The sequence below is a fragment of the Lampetra planeri genome, chromosome 8, assembly GCF_965212315.1.
Source record: "Lampetra planeri chromosome 8, kcLamPlan1.2.h2, whole genome shotgun sequence".
Taxonomy (NCBI): Eukaryota; Metazoa; Chordata; class Hyperoartia; order Petromyzontiformes; family Petromyzontidae; genus Lampetra; species Lampetra planeri.
This window is the reverse complement of record NC_136114.1, coordinates 9,293,725-9,309,895: the sequence shown is the minus strand read 5'-3', so window position 1 is coordinate 9,309,895 and position 16,171 is coordinate 9,293,725. Positions and strand designations below refer to the sequence as shown.

Genomic DNA, 16,171 nt, shown 5'->3' with positions numbered 1-16,171 from the left:
TCTTGGTTTTGTGATTCTACTAAAGTTGATGGAATTGCTTTAACAGTAGCTACGACCATCCCGTCTACTACGTGAGGCAGCTGATTATAGGTTTTATCAAACCCTTTGCTCTAAATGCCCCCGCGTTCAGTGTCTCTTAGGGCAAGCCGTGGGTGGAGGGTAAATGAGCACTGCAGTCCTTGCATCCCACACCTTCAAGCGCCCCTTTATCAGCGAGGCTTCACCACACATGTGCACACAATGCCGTGCAATATTTTAACCAGGGTATAATAGACATTGTGCATGTTAATTGTTGGCAGGGGGGGGGATAGTACCATGGGCTGGATGTGAGAGTCGTGGTAGCTGCTTCCTTGCCCTCCAAAAAGGTGCGGCATTTTGGAGCTGTGTGCAGAAAGAGTTTAATTTTGTTCATGAAAACCTAGCCAAGGTGAATTAATATTCCGTTTTGTTGATTAAATAACACTGTCTCGGGACACTGCATTACATTCCTCGTTGTTTTTATGTAAGTGGTGATGCTGATGATGATGCATTTGTGCTGGCGCCGTCACTAGGAGCTCCGTATTTACGTTCGTCTCTTGTATTAATAATTTATGCATGAGCATCGCCACTGGGATTTCCTGCAGATAGAGCAACACTGCCATCTGAAGCTTTGGAAATATTTTAACATGATTACTTTTAAAAATGTAAATGAAGAACAACGATTTAAATCCATAAGAGGTTTTTTTGGGTGAATCTAAATTTGTGTCTTTAACCCGCCACCAGCCGACACAGACAATTAGTAAGGTTTGTCACGTAAACAAAACGTGCCAATTCGTTACTAGTACAGCGCACACCTGTGTGTTGGAGAGTAAACCCACAACATTTACTATTCGAGTTGACGTTTTGCTAGTAATTATAATTAGCATCATCGGGCAACAGCCTGGTTGGTCGCGAAAGTCTACATGTTAAACTATTTAAATGCTGTTGAAATGTCCGTGTATTTTGCCTTAATTACATTTCAGATTTTGTTGAATTCGGAGAAACTACATTTTCGGGAATTATTATTTACGCATAATCATTTGGAAAACATGATTAGCACTGCTTTGCATCTAGTATAACAAAGCAAGCTACTTGGCATGAACGAGTACAATGTCATATAGAGACTTGTGTATGTGAAACACCAGCATTTATGTACTCCCATTCACTTATTGACAAACCCTGCTGCTGTTTAAACGTAAAGGAGGATAACACAGATTTCTTCCTAGGCTGTTTTTCAGGCTGCCTGCCACATTTTGTTTCCTTAATGAGAAAAAAGCCTTTTCAATCTTGGTTGGCCAACTCCATCTTAGTACTCTAGTGACACCAGTACATTGCAATTGAAAAACAGAGACAAGTAATATCACTATCGTGCCACAATGGATTCAACCTTGGCACATATCTACAGAATAAGACCTGTTTTAGTTTTAATACAATATCTCTTTTAGACGGGCACCTGCTCACATGTAAAGAAGCCACCTCCAACAGACGTTCCGTAGCTCAAGGCCACTTCAAATGATTGTGTGAAAACATTCCAGGGGGCCTCTGCTCCCCCCCCCCATCGCCCGCATCAGCCGTGAGCTTAAAGGGAGGTGTGCGTGTCTGCGTTGGTGTCAGATCGCGGCAGCGGGGACGGCGGGCGAGTGTCGCGGCCGTCGAGCCCGCGGCCGACGCGGGCGTCTCCGCCTTGCACGGCCGGCGGGGCGTGCGGGGCTCGTGCCAAGGAGGACATGGTGGTGATGTCTTTGGAGAGCCACAAGGAGGGCGGTGGTATCATCATCGGCGGCGGTATCAGCGGCGGCATCTGCGGCCCCAGCATGGGCCTGGGCCTGGGCCGGAGCGTGCGCGGTCACGAGCGGGTGACGCTCATCGTGGACAGCACGCGGTTCGTGGTTGACCCGGGAATCTTCACGGCGCACCCCAACACAATGCTGGGCAGGTGAGCGTGGTTATAGGGGTGACGTTGGGTCCAGCTGCGAATCATTTTTAATGCAGAACTGCAAGTGAATGCGACGTTATATTGTATTTTAAATTTCGATTTAAAGCTTTCGTGACTGCATGGATTCATATTCTTGGTTCTTTCGGTAAAATCACGTAGAAGGAAAATAATAAAATAATAAAAATTAAACATAAGAAAATTCTCACGACGTTTCGGCCACAACGCAAGCAGCCGTCCTCAGGTGAAAAACAGGGCTGTCGGAAAGACAGCGTCTTAATGAACCAATATATTGTATCACACTATGTCCTGCGTCAGTATGTAAGCATGAGCTGAATCTGATTTTCTTCCGTTGGCATGAGTAAACTGTTTTGTATGTTTTGAGCAGTGCCATGTCTTCAAAATACTGCCACGTGCTCATTGCCCAATACCTTAACTTAATTTGTATTGTTTATTTGGTTCTCAGCTACATATTTTAAAATATCATGTACGAAGAAGATATTATCGGTTGAGTTCACAGTTTTGTGCATGTGGAAATTAATTGGGTTCTTGTAAGCAATTTAAAAGTTTAATGGAAAACTTAAGAAACACTAATTTCTTAAATTGTCTTCCGCAGTGCTCTGTGAATTATCATTTGACATGTACAACAAATGTTGAAGTAGTAGTTGCGCAGTCGCATTGTTGTGCGTAGATTTTACAGAGAAAGCAAATCTGATCATTTACATCCTGATTAAAAGCGAGTGAATGAGGACAATGTGCATGTTCCTTCGAGGAATTTCACGACACTACGGAATCGACATGAGAGTAATTGCTATGAAACCTTGTTCACATCGGTTGCATTCGTTATTCATGAGCTTTCTTTTAAAATCCTTTATATTAAGTTCACTTGCTTGCTTGCGCGCTTACGACCGTGCAAATCTTTCGGTCGTTTTTTAACCCACTTCCCGTGATCGTTGTGCGTGACAATTTATTTTCATGAAAAAAATTTCAAAAATTTGACACTTTTAGGGAAAAAAAATTATATTTAATTACCAATTGCTTAATGGTGGCAGGCAATCATCTGACCCATAGGTGGCAGCCATCTCAAGCCAGAGGACGAGAGGACTCTAGCCGCCACGCATATAAAGGATTTATAGTGAAAAACATTGTTTTTACGGGTTAATTTTTTACTGAGGCGAGGTGGCAGTGGGATTTGACTTGTGCTACTTTAACGTGTGCAGTGATAGAAGAAAAACATGTTTTTTTGGCACTGGTTGGTGCCTTATCCGAGTACTTTTTGCACACTTTTCCCTGGGTGATGGGAAAATAATTGCCTCGCATCTCTCTGGACAGGTGAGAAGTCACTGACTTACCTGCTGTTCTCTGTGCTCAGTGCATTTTTATTAGAACGTGTGGCTGTGACGCTTGCAAGGACTGTTTTGGCTGCTTTCTTGTCCCCAAAAATACCTTGCACTAGCGGGAAACTGCAACCAAGAGCAACACCTTTTGACAGTTTCGCCTTCGCAAATAGTCCATAATGTGAAAGAGAATGGAATATTCTCGGTGTCGGCATTGGTTTTACGAAAAGTGTAGTTGTCTGGATAAAATTAGATTTTCCTTTCAGAGATACTGTGAAACAGTTGTAAAGTGGGAAGATATTGCATGCATCTTTGAATATTGAACTTATTTCTCACCGTATGTAGCCAACCGTGAAAATCGGAGGTGTAGGAAAAAGACAACTGATTATTGAGGATTTGTATACTGCTTATATTGCATTGTTAGAGGTATGTCGATGCATTGATTAAATCATTAATGTTGATTCTTAAGATGATGCATTCGCACATGTGGGAATATATATTTTTTTCAATTGCCATGAGTTGTATGGAACGGGTTCTAACCCCCGCAGGCACAAGTGGCCACTGAATGTTCTAACGTTTAATAAAGTAATCTACTCATGCAAATTATAATTCGGGATCGTAACAATTGTTGGTGAGTCATTGCACCTCTAATATTCGATATTTATGAACAGTTAGATTGCTCGTGAAGTAAAACAAATTGCAGATGGAGGGCCAGGCATACACAGTGATACTAAGGGTACATCGCACACACGACCTCAGACAGAAGCCTGAAGCCATTAATTCTTCCGTGTGCAATAACGACCCGCTCTCTGTGTTTTGTTGATGTTTTATTTTCCAGGATGTTTGGCTCTGGACGGGAGTATAACTTCACGCGGCCGAACGACAAAGGGGAATACGATGTCGCAGAAGGGATCAGCTCCACAGTCTTCAGAGCAATCCTGGTGAGAGAGAGAGAGAGTGGTATCGGACTGGCAGGCAGCGAGCACAATTCACGCTAATGTCTTTTAGATTAACCAACATGAAGTAGCGCAGCGTAGCGTGAGTGTGTGTGCATGGTAGATTGCCTTATAAATCTTTCCCATAACTCACCAGATTTTGCCAATATCAACAGACGTGATTTGCCTTTGTAGTTCGTAAAATGCAGAGAGATTATTATTTTCCTTCCATTTTTTTTTCTCTCGTAGAACGCTTTCAGCCGAATTAAATTTCGTTGGAATTACAATTCCGTCGCGTCAGCCCTTGCACAAGCTGCGTAAATCTGCTGGCTGAGGTGCAGCGTTCGCAAGTATTCTGGTGGTAACTGTGTTATGTTCTTGAGAGCTGAGTTTTAGCTTTGAACACGAGTTGTTTGTCATAGGTGTCAGGAGGAGCTGCGCCTGGTACGAGTCAGCGACACAACAACCTCTTCTTTGAGTCCAGTGTTATCCTCTTTCTGTCTGCATGCCTTCCTTTGATTTATATCGGACCTGGCTGCACGAGTTAAGCTCCATAGTCTCGGCTCATTATTCACACCGTATTCTTGCCCGAGTAATAAGAGTTTGTTGGCACTGATATTAGGAAGCCACTGGAGCCATGCACTTTTAAATCTAGATTGAAAACACATTTCTTTGGAACTGCTTTTTGTGTTTAGTTTTTGTTGTCCTTCCCCCGCATCTCCGATTAGCGCAGTTGGCTACACAAGGTGTGAAAGAAGTTCAACATACAAGAACAATATCTCTTGCAAAGGCAGACATTTGGTTTTAACAGCATTCAGGAGGTACTCAAGAGACGATGAGTTGTTGGGCTTCATCCCACAGAGGAAGCAGACATGTGTAGAATCATATTTTTCCTTGTTTTTGTTTTCAAGTGACATTGTTGGAACTGCAAGAACAATATCGATGCAAAAATGGCCACACTTGGTACATTGCTTCTCCATATACTTACACGTTTACAAATAAAAACCGCCTGTGACAGAGAAAGTACATCGCCTTTACTTTCAGCAGCTGTTTGTATATTCTGAATATCTTGAAAGCGGTAAGTCTCAACTTCAAACAAAACACTAGGTTTTTTTTTCCCCCTGGCGGAAATTTCCATCGCTTTTCGGGCCTGTCAAAGCGCATGTTGACACCCTCCCTCACCGGAGGCCTCTCAGTGCTTTCATGCCTTGCTGCCCAGGATGAGTGATAAAGATGTAGACCCCAGCACTAAGGATAGCCCAGTCTAGAGGTTTTCTGTCTTGGAGGATTCGGCTTCAAGGAAATTCAAACCTCGTGTCCTGCTCTTTGTGAGTGCAATGCATCACTGTACTAGGAGTATGGATGAATGTGGAAGGTTTGCAGAGGCGTGGAATAGAAAGAATGTTTTTTTAAGTAGACCATGTGGCAAATTAACCACACTTTATTTAGAATGTTCTGTATGAGAGAAAATGACCTAAATGTGGTGTGCACAACATTTCAAGACCAACCGTTTTGTATGTTTGGGCTGCCCTGGTTCACAATAACCCCTGAATGTTTTCCTTCCAGTTGGTGAATGTCAACCAGAGTTTTATTTCTTGAATAAATTGTGGGGTTGCATGATAGTTTCTTGGGGGGTTGAATGTTTGCTAAACGTCTGGAGCTGGAAACTAGAAAACTACTTTTATTTTCTTAAGTGGCTTAAGGATGAATTCATGATTAATGTGTGCAGTGCCTTGGCGATAGAATTGAACACCAGCAGATTACTGTGTCGAGGCACGCGACAGAACGTGGTGTTGGTGTTCACGTGCATGCACCGGCTTGCAGTTTGTATCCCCTCGTGACTGACGTATTTTTTTGGTTTAACCTGCGTTGTGGCTATTTGGTATTGCGATGCCGTCCTTGCATCAGAAAAACGTCTCGACAAACAACAGCGGCTCCAAAAACAATCCTGTCACGCGCTGTCCTTGGTATTTGCGCGGCCCATGTAGCTTCACTAAAAACTTTGCACCGGCTCCCCAATAAATCAATAAAAATAATACAAAATCACTATTTTCTGTGGCAACCAAACTCTCTTTCTCTCTCTCTCAAGGTCTCACGCAATAGCTCTCCACCTCTCTTACTCCATTGACCACAGCAAACCGCCGTGCCCTGCCAAGTTCACGTAGAATGATCTGCTCCTCGTACCCAGAGCCAGTTACTGCCTTGATTGAGCGCCGTTTTTCTGTAACTGCACCGGCCATCTGGAACTTTCTCGCGCTGCACACACGCATCAATCCAAGCACGATTCGCCTTCCAAGAAGCTGAAACTCAAGGCTCTCACTTGTTCAGGCTGGCGTACGAGGGACTATGAGCTATGGCTCCATGCCTCTATGATTTAGAAATTTCATGATGCGTCTGATTTGTGAAATGTGTGCCCTCTACATTGTTTATTATTGTTAGCACCCCACCATATTCACACAATCAAAATTGCACACAATTTTAAATTATTATGATGCCTACTGGCATTATTACCTCGCTATAAAAATAAGCCACTGCTATTTTCATTCATTAATTTCACATCCACCCGTGTTTCTTCCAGCTATGTTTTACATCACTAAAAAATAAGCTTTGACGATTCATGGAATGGCTTGCAGCCAATCGTGTATGAAGATTAGGTGGAACTTTGCAACAAATTCTCTCCACGGACTACTTTCCTTCCTCTCAGTGGAACACAAAGTATTTTTAAAGGAATTTATGTCGGCGTGTGCGCGTGTGCACGACGTACGATGAAGTTGTATGTTTCCTTGATGCACGTTAACATTTCTGATTTGTCTTTAATCCCATGTCTTAAAAACAGGATTACTACAAGACTGGAATGATTCGGTGCCCAGATGGGATTTCCATCCCGGAGCTGAGAGAGGCATGCGACTATCTGTGCATCCCCTTCGAGTACAGCACCATCAAGTGCCGCGATCTCAGTGAGTAGTACTGCCCCTACAGTGACATTATCCCAGCCGTGCTGCCCCTTGGAAATAATCCTTCTAGTCGTTTTCTCTCTACGTCCGATTGAAGGTGTACATGTACGGCCCTTTGTTAATTCATTGCCGAGTAAAATCCTCCACCATGGGCTGTAACTTATTTTTATCCATACTTCACAATTCTGGTAAGTGCAGGTGACTGAAAGCAGTGAGCATCGGTGAGATAGCATAGTACAGTAGAGATATGGATTTTGATGCAATTTCCTCTTTTGTTGATAATGTAGCCCAGCTCTTGCAACCGCCAATGGCAGCCTGTTTGTACGTGGTGGTTGCCCATCTAAAGCTCGCCCCGCCTAGCTTCCAAGATCTGACAAAAATCGGTCGCATTCGAGGTGACTTGGTCACAAGCCTATTTAAAGGGACTTGGCAATCGTCATCTCCCCAAACACATCTACAACCGTCGTTGAATAGTTATTGTTTATGAATCAGTATTGTTAATCAGTTTAACATGTAGGCTTTTGCGACTAATAACATCCATAATACAGGTTATTTTTGGTTAGATCGCGTAAATTTATAAAAGTGTCGTTAAACCCGCCACCATCCGACACAGCCAATTAGTAAGGTTTGTTACGGAAACAGAACATGCAAATTTGTTACTAGTGCTCTCCAACACAATGCTGTGCTCTCCAACACACCAGTGTGCTGTACTAGTAACGAATTGGCATGTTCTGTTTACGTGACAAACCTTGCTAATTGGCTGTCGGATGGTGGCGGGTTTAACGACACTTTTATATATTTACGCGATCTCACCCAAAAAGACCTGTATTATGGAGTCTTTTTAATGTTTTAAGAGAAGCAGAGCAGACACTTACGGCTAATAGGCCCTTGGAGCCCTTGACTCTGAACAGATTCTGTCACCAGTAAATTATGGGCTTTGAGGGTGGTGGGCAGAACATTGCAGGCGCCACTGCGTGTGGTGATGCCCAGGGTAAAGTGAAGGCCGTAATTAATGTGCACTACGATGCAGCATTGGCCACCTCCAATTAGCACGGTTGGCGACGTAGGTTGCGAAAGAAGCTCAACATACGGGCCAGAGTCAATGTCTTGCCGTAGCGATATGGAAATGAGAAGCAAATAACAGTTTACTAGCTCATGTTTACATTTCACTTGGTACACAAGTTTTCAAGTCATTGCTTTTCCTCGGTGATACATATACATTTGAGTGTGTATGTATTCCGGTTGAATTAATTTGAGTATATAGCTCTTACATTTATTCAATATCTTAGTACGCTGAAATTTACTGGCCTTCATCATCTTAATTACCAGTGGTGATCAATACTCAATCAATGTTAAATACAAAAAATAGAATATTTCCTATGATCAGTTCACAGTAATAATGGTCCTTTGCTTCATAGTAGAGATGTAATGATTCAACAACTAAAATGTTCTTTGATCATGATAATCGAACTGTGCTTGTAATAATTACTTCTTATTTATGTATTTATACCACTGTTTTCCATAGCTTCATAACACATAGTCCACAAGGGCGTACAAATATTACTGCAGTATATCATTAGTAAGTATGTTGAGGTCTCTTATAAATGAGATTTTATTTTGTCAACGAGTTATCGCCTGGTCCTGAATGGCAAATGTTGAATCAATGCGATTATAACAATGACAGAGGTGGAGCAGTAGTGTACTGATTAGCGCACTGCGCTACAAACCCGGTGACATGCATTCGATTCCCGATCACGGTTAATATCGATGGCAAATCAATTTAGAATCAGTACAACGCTCCTCTCGCCTTAACCAACCCACGCCTGCTCAGCGTGTTCAATTATGCTCACACAACCCCAATGACGTGACATGGCATTGGGAGTCCTTCATCCAGCAGTGGATTGACAGGGGCAATGATTATTATTTTTTGGGGCGGAGGTTATTATAAATCATCATAATGACGATAGCAACAATATAATATGAGACAAGGGCACAAAGAGTGCATGGTGTGGGCGAGGAGGAACCACCCCTGACGCACGTGTTCCGTTATGCCCCGCAGGCGCCCTGATGCACGAGCTGTCCAATGATGGGGCACGGCAGCAGTTTGAGTACTATCTGGAGGAGATGGTGTTGCCGCTGATGGTGGCGAGCGCGCAGGGCGGCGACCGCGAGTGCCACATCGTCGTGCTGACCGACGAGGACGTCGTCGACTGGGACGAGGAGTACCCGCCGCAGATGGGGGAGGAGTACTCGCAGAGTAATGCGCACACCCGAGCGCCCGCGCACACACACACTGCTCGTTAATGCTTTCCAAGCCGAGTATAAAAGCGTCAGTTATGCGGTCGCACTTACATCGGTTCTGTAATGGGGGAGGGGGTGGGGGGGGCGATAAGTCTCCGGAAAGATAATCCAATGCAAAAGAAAATATCGTGTCAAGTTGTTGCAGTTTGGATTATACCCTTATGTAAAACCTGTCAAAGGATTGTTGACATTTTGGCAATAAAGCCAGCACGAAAGGGATTGTCCTTGATGGCCATGTCATTGTTTGATGTCATCTCATCATACAGCTTAAAATGAAATTCTGTAATCACTGAAGAATTACTTGCGACTACAAATGCTGGAAAACTAAATCTTTGCAGGCGCATTATTTTTATTCCTCTGTCTGCATTAACCACACCAATCAGTTTCAAAGCCAATTCACCACATACTGTCAGAGCATGTTTTTTTGTTTGCATGTTCACCACAAGTATATGCAGACATTATTCCTTGCAAAGTTTCAGTTTGGTGTTTTAACATCTTAACACCTGTTTTATTGCCAGAAAGGGGAAAACCCTATTATCATAATTTTATACTGGCAAAGGAGCTCTCATAATATACAGTATTAGCTAATTGTAGTAGTTTGTTCGTGACCAATTGTTCCACCGTTGAACATGTCCACATTCAGCCGTTGCTTGTGACTAAAACGGCAGGAGCAAGAAAAGCAAATCTGTAGCTTTCTTAATACACTTATCACTTTTTACATTTGTCACTTTTGACAAATGTTATGTTTTATCTGCATTACTCCTAATCCCTTCACAGTTTACCGTCAAACAGAATCTGTCTTCCATTGGCAGACTGCTTTCATTGTAAATCAAAGTTGTGCTTGAATATGAAAAATATATATCTACATTACATGTCACTTATGTCTCACTGGCACCCCCAAGATTGCTGGATATTAACAAGTTGGAAAATCAGGAGCTGCGCTGTCTAAGCAATTATGATGTGTGTTCTTTTATTGCTTTTTGTGTCGGTTTCAGTCATTTACAGCACCAAGCTTTATCGATTCTTCAAGTATATCGAGAACAGGGACGTTGCCAAGTCCGTTTTAAAAGAACGTGGCCTGAAGAAGATTCGACTGGGAATCGAGGGTAAGGAGGAGGATTTTCTTTCGGTCCACTGCTGTCTGTTGTGGTTCTGTCTGCTGCAACTAATTGTCAGCTTTTATACAAATCCTGTCGGCAGTGTAAAGGTAGCTGCAGGCTTGGGTAATCAATTATATGTACCTAAAATGGTGATGCTTTTATTTTTGATCATCATAACCCTAATATTATTAATACGGTGGTCACCGACAAACTCCAGGTCAGTGACCATTGGACACCATCTTGTGGCGGACACTACAGAAATGCTAAAAAAGACAATTCGTAAAGACGGAGTGGTGAGGGGAAACCACCGCCGGACCACTTGTGCCCTCTCCCACCATTTCTTGAGTCCTCAAAAGTTTCTAAAAATGTTTGCTCTTCACTTGTGTACAAGGGGTATCCATTTTATAGCAGACATCTGCCACCATGAACATAATGGTGTGCATGCCTAAGTGCATTTTGATAACATCTCCCTTGTGCAAATCATTGGGGTTTTTAATTTACTTGAATGGGATCAATTACTTTGGTGCGTCTGTTAAAAGAGACATGATGATGTTGAGTAGTCAACACTTGCAAAAGGAACCCAGTTTGGGGCGGTGTTGGCAGGTGCGTTGTGCCAAATGACCGTCTTCCCTATACACCTCCACCATCGCCCCCTCCCCCCCTTAAACAGGTTACCCGACGTACAAGGAGAAGGTGAAGAAGCGTCCGGGCGGGCGCCCAGAGGTCATCTACAACTACGTGCAACGGCCCTTCATCCGCATGTCGTGGGAGAAGGAGGAGGGCAAGAGCCGGCACGTGGACTTCCAGTGCGTGAAGAGCAAGTCCATCACCAACCTGGCGGCGGCCGCCTCCGACGTTCCGCCCACCGAGCCACTCGCCGCTGGCGGTGGCGCAGCTACTGCCGCCAACGCCGCGGCCGTCATCCACGGCGCGGGAAGTTTGCACGCGCCGCCTCCGCAGGTGGACGAATTGGACGTCCTGCCCAACCTGTCTGGTCCGTCGAGGGGCCACGAGCATTACCCTGACCAGCCGCTTCCTCCCGACTGAGGAGCAGCGGTCAGGGGGTAGCAATAGCTGGCCGGTCGGCCGGCAGGCTAACGCGTCTGTGCTCCCTCCGCTGCAGAGTTTAGGGGGTGACACTGATGCCTCATAGCCGCTGGATGTCAAAACAAATTAAACATACACATGTAGGTAAAATATAAATCTCGATTCATGAGCGCACGCCTTTCTCAGTGATTCAGGAACTAGCAAACTTAACTGTATGCATGGCTGCCGACCGTTTAAATTCCTGTGTAAAACAGAAAAAAAATCAATGCACGTGTAAGAAGGAGGAAAGTGTTTTCGTTTTAAGTACAAACGTAAAGCCACTGTTGAACAAGTGTCTTCTAGCAAATGTATTCATTCTTCCACTTTGCTGCCATTTAGAAAATGTGTGGTTTTTTTTCCTATGGCATTCATTAGTAATTTAAAAGCATGCAATTCCACTATCATAAACCTATTCCTCAACATGCCAATGCAAAACTTATGAGTGTGTAATGTGTAGCGCTGCCAAATACATTGTTATCATTACAATGCACAACCTGCTTACCTGACAAGCACAGTGACAGGAAGACAGTGACTACCTATCAAAACTTAGAGACGACAACACGAGAATGATACGGCCACATAACCCACTGTATAAAGGGAATGCCCTGAAACCGTGTATGAACTAAACTAAACTTTTTTTTATTTTACAGCGGGTGCGGTGGCAAAAAGTTAAGCGAGAGCTTTTGGTAATTTATCAAAAAAAACCTGGTGATATTTTTATAGCTACCTTTCCATACGGGAGACCGCTCCATCTGTTTAGCAGATTTAACAACACTCAAAGGTGTGCATGGCACGTACAAAAGCCTTATCCAGACGACCGCATCTCAGACTCAGAGTTGAAAAAATGTTGCTATCCCAACAGGCAGCAGTGAAACAGACAACTGTAGACCAGTTTTGTGCTCATTAGGACTGGTCAGTATAGTACAACAATGTTCACTGCTGCCATATTACTGTCATATTCTTCTGTGTGTTGTTAAATCTATGTTTCCATCCTGCATTCATTTTTTCTGTTGTAATGGGGTTTCTCGTCATTTACAGAGTTTTTTTACGTAGTGTAGTGTTTAACTTTCACTTTCCAAAAACCCCTTTTTGTCCATTCATTAGGCATGTAATACCGTTTTATTAATGTCAGCAAGATAACACGATAGTTGTGAGAGATGACCCACCAATTGTTTAAATCAAGCCATATAGTGCATTCGTGAATATCGGTATAATACCAGTAAGCAGCACAATGGGCTTCAAATAACAAAAAGCAAATGGCCAGAGTCGAGGTCGTTGCACAGGATTTTTCGTCCAGTTATTATTACTCTTCATGGACGACTGCATTGCTGATATGTAAAGACCACAATAATTTTTTTTCACATTGCTGTGACTTTTATATTGCAGTTTGAATGTGTTTTCATGGTTGTCACCACTATAATTTATTCAAAAGAAGTGCTTGTATTGGTTGAAACAAGTGGTGTTTGTACTTTTTTTTATTATTATATAGATAAATTAACATCACGCACATTTGTTGGTGACCTTGTAGGTTGCTGGTCATATATTTTTTCATAGGAATCTGCGTTAAAATTCACCGAGCGTGGTGGAATTACATTTTTACACGCGTTTTTGCTTGGCAGTTGCAAATAGGGTTTTCTTGCATTTACGTATATTTCCTAATTGAGGAGGTAGTGGTCTGTAGCTGGTTCCCATGACACCTGTAACCCAGTTAGCACCAATCGCGATTAGATCGGTTCTCAATCTGACCCAGCCTATCATGATCTTGAGTGAAAACCAGTAAACGATGTCATCCTCCAACGCCTCTTGACATTTGACCTTCCTAGCATTTTGTCTATAATCCACTTAAATGTTTCAAATGTGTGTGATAATGTAAATAGTGTAGAAAATGCTTACTGAGCTTATTAGCTGGCACCAATGTAAAATGACACACTGTGGTGTGATGTCCTCCGGAGTTACGTATTTTTAGTCGGCCCAGATGTTGGTGGGAATGTTGGGCTGCGTGGCTGGGTTTGAAAATGACATGGCCACGTCCAAAATGGGTCTCGTGCTTTGGGGTTCCTTAGGACACACCATGGCCCACTGCATAGATTGGATCTGGATTGGAAAGAAAGCATTCATGGGAGCAAGGCATTTGAGAACCTATATTTCTCTTTTTCTATAACAGTATTTGATGTGCTGCTCCGGAGTATGGGGGATTTCACTGCAGTCACTAACATTTGCACAAATTCTATGGCCTTATCTTTGTCAATAAATACAATGTGACACCTGCAACTCGTGGTTTGTTACATTTAATACAACTTTAAGATACGATACAAAAGTTAAAATCAATGCATTAACATTTTATATATCGATGCGAAAATATCTTGCCATGTTGAATTTGTGTTTTGTTGTTAATCACTTGTTAAGTGTGTTTAAAAAAAAAAAACGATTTGTCCTGTATTATATATATGCAGGTTTTCCAAACAGAAGCTATTGTATGTGTACATACTGCTTGTGGATAACCCCCCATGCCTGCTATAAGACTGACCAACAATTGTCCAAAGTGAATGCATTGCTTTGGGAGAAATATATATATCATGGAAGCTCCGTTGGCAAAACACTTCATCCACTACCACCCTGCTATCTCCATAAACGGCATCAACGTGTCTAGAATTGATCAAAAATAACAACAAAACTGCAGTGCATGCTCACTTGAGTGGACATTGTCTCAGTTTACATGTATGCATGTCCTTTGTCTCAGTGGCAATCTCGCACCACATCGGACAGGTTTCTCCATTAGTGTGACACTACAGTAACAATGTACCCTCACTTGTGTTAAGCACTGTGTGCTTTTATCACTGAGAATGCTGTGGGAATTTTGTGATGTGAAATCATTTTTTTTATCTTCGTTATTCTAGTTTGGGGATTTGTATTTGCAACGCGACCTCGGTATTTTGTGTAATTTCCACAGAAGATCGTATGTGCACACACGGCTGGGTTATTTAAAGGGAAGTTATTGACCAGTTATGGCCATTGTTGCCTGTTCATTTTGAATGTTTGCAACTTTGTGTGTTTATATCTGTGTTTGCTAATTGGTTGCAATCTATCTTTACATCAATCTTGTACATGTATGAATGTTTTCAAATAAAGTTGAATTGTAAATTGCATGCGATGTTCATTGACATGCTTTGAATACCCGTTCACATTTGTGGAAGTGTTACCTCAAGGATGGCTCTAAATGCATAAATATCCAGTATGAAATAAGTGAGGCCCTCAAAGAATGGCAGGATTCCAAAGCCAATCAAACCTTGTGAGGCTAAATATATTTTGACAATCGTATTGGGCCTTATTATATAGATTGTTTTTTTTAATGCTCTTCCATTATTAAAATGCTATGATTTAATAATGTATAATGCATCATCTGCAATAATGTGGGGCAATCTTGATTTTAAGCTTTCATGACCGCAGGAATCCATATATATAGCATGTTAACCTGACGTTACTGGAAAGAGCTGCATTTTTTTGTTTAGTTGGTCCTTCCTCCACCTCCGGTCAGCGCGGTTGGCTATGTACGTTATGAAATAAGTTCAACAAATTGAAGAGCACTCCACAAACATCATGTTGCCTATTCATCACGGTACATAAACTTTGTAGTAAGTATGTTGCTGTCTTGGCTAATTACGAGTACTAAATTAATGGGACAAAAGTATCATTTTTGGTCAGCCAAAATTTGAGCCTCCTGGACCAATGATTCCCAACAAGTAATTGCGTAAGCAGGTTTCCATTCTCTTTTGAGTCTCAGCTGTGTGGCCTGTTCAAATAAATGCTGTTGACGTCACAGACTCAAAGCCAGTCCCAACTTTGCTTGCGTAAACAAATGCTGGTATTAGAAAAACACTGGTCCAGAAAAGCCCGAGGCTACATTTCCGTGTTAAAAAAGTTTTATGGCAAAGAAAACCCACGATTTTATGTAAGATATAACCATAGACCGAGTTTGACTTTTATATTTGGGTGGGGGGGGGGTCGCTTTGTCCCTCACATTTAGAACCACGGGTGCATATTATTAGATGTATTGTTTATCTTAATTGTAAACTACTGAAGATAATTAAATAAAGGTTCCAGTTTGGGCACGGGGAAGACGCTACGCCCCCCCCACCCCCCAAACTCCGACAATGGATATAACCCAGATTTTGCTAAGACAAATATTACACCACGTTTTGTACAACACACTCGTCTAAGTTACCTTTTAAGGTTAAACAGTGTCATACAGCAGAAATAATTTGTATTTACGTTTTCTTTTATTAATATGCTTCTTCCAATAGTCTCGTGGTGGGTGCACATCTCGTTCATAAATGGAAAATTAGAGACAAGCCATTGAGCGATTGGCCATGCAGCCCAGACGATGAATCATTGTAAACCAATGTAGTCCGCGCTCCTTCAATGGAAGCAGGCATATTAAAACTACACGAGCTCTCTCCTGAATCCGTCTTGGAGCTATCAGAACTCGATATAGGAAATTAGCTCTTAA

At 42.5% G+C, this 16,171-nt stretch overlaps 1 protein-coding gene across 5 annotated transcripts in view; it reads left to right on the top strand.

Moving 5' to 3' along the window:
* BTBD10 (BTB domain containing 10) overlaps positions 1 to 14,808 on the top strand; it is a 47,257-nt gene extending 32,449 nt beyond the window's left edge. For all 5 annotated transcript variants that reach the window (XM_078596930.1, XM_078596932.1, XM_078596933.1 and 2 more), the window contains 6 exons: positions 1,633 to 1,954; positions 4,127 to 4,229; positions 7,060 to 7,180; positions 9,237 to 9,434; positions 10,474 to 10,584; positions 11,249 to 14,808. In XM_078596930.1, coding sequence (XP_078453056.1) covers positions 1,633 to 1,954; positions 4,127 to 4,229; positions 7,060 to 7,180; positions 9,237 to 9,434; positions 10,474 to 10,584; positions 11,249 to 11,625 — 1,232 coding nt within the window. In that variant the 3' untranslated portion in view covers positions 11,626 to 14,808. The remainder of the gene's footprint in view (positions 1 to 1,632; positions 1,955 to 4,126; positions 4,230 to 7,059; positions 7,181 to 9,236; positions 9,435 to 10,473; positions 10,585 to 11,248) is intronic.
* Positions 14,809 to 16,171: the final 1,363 nt, after the last annotated feature.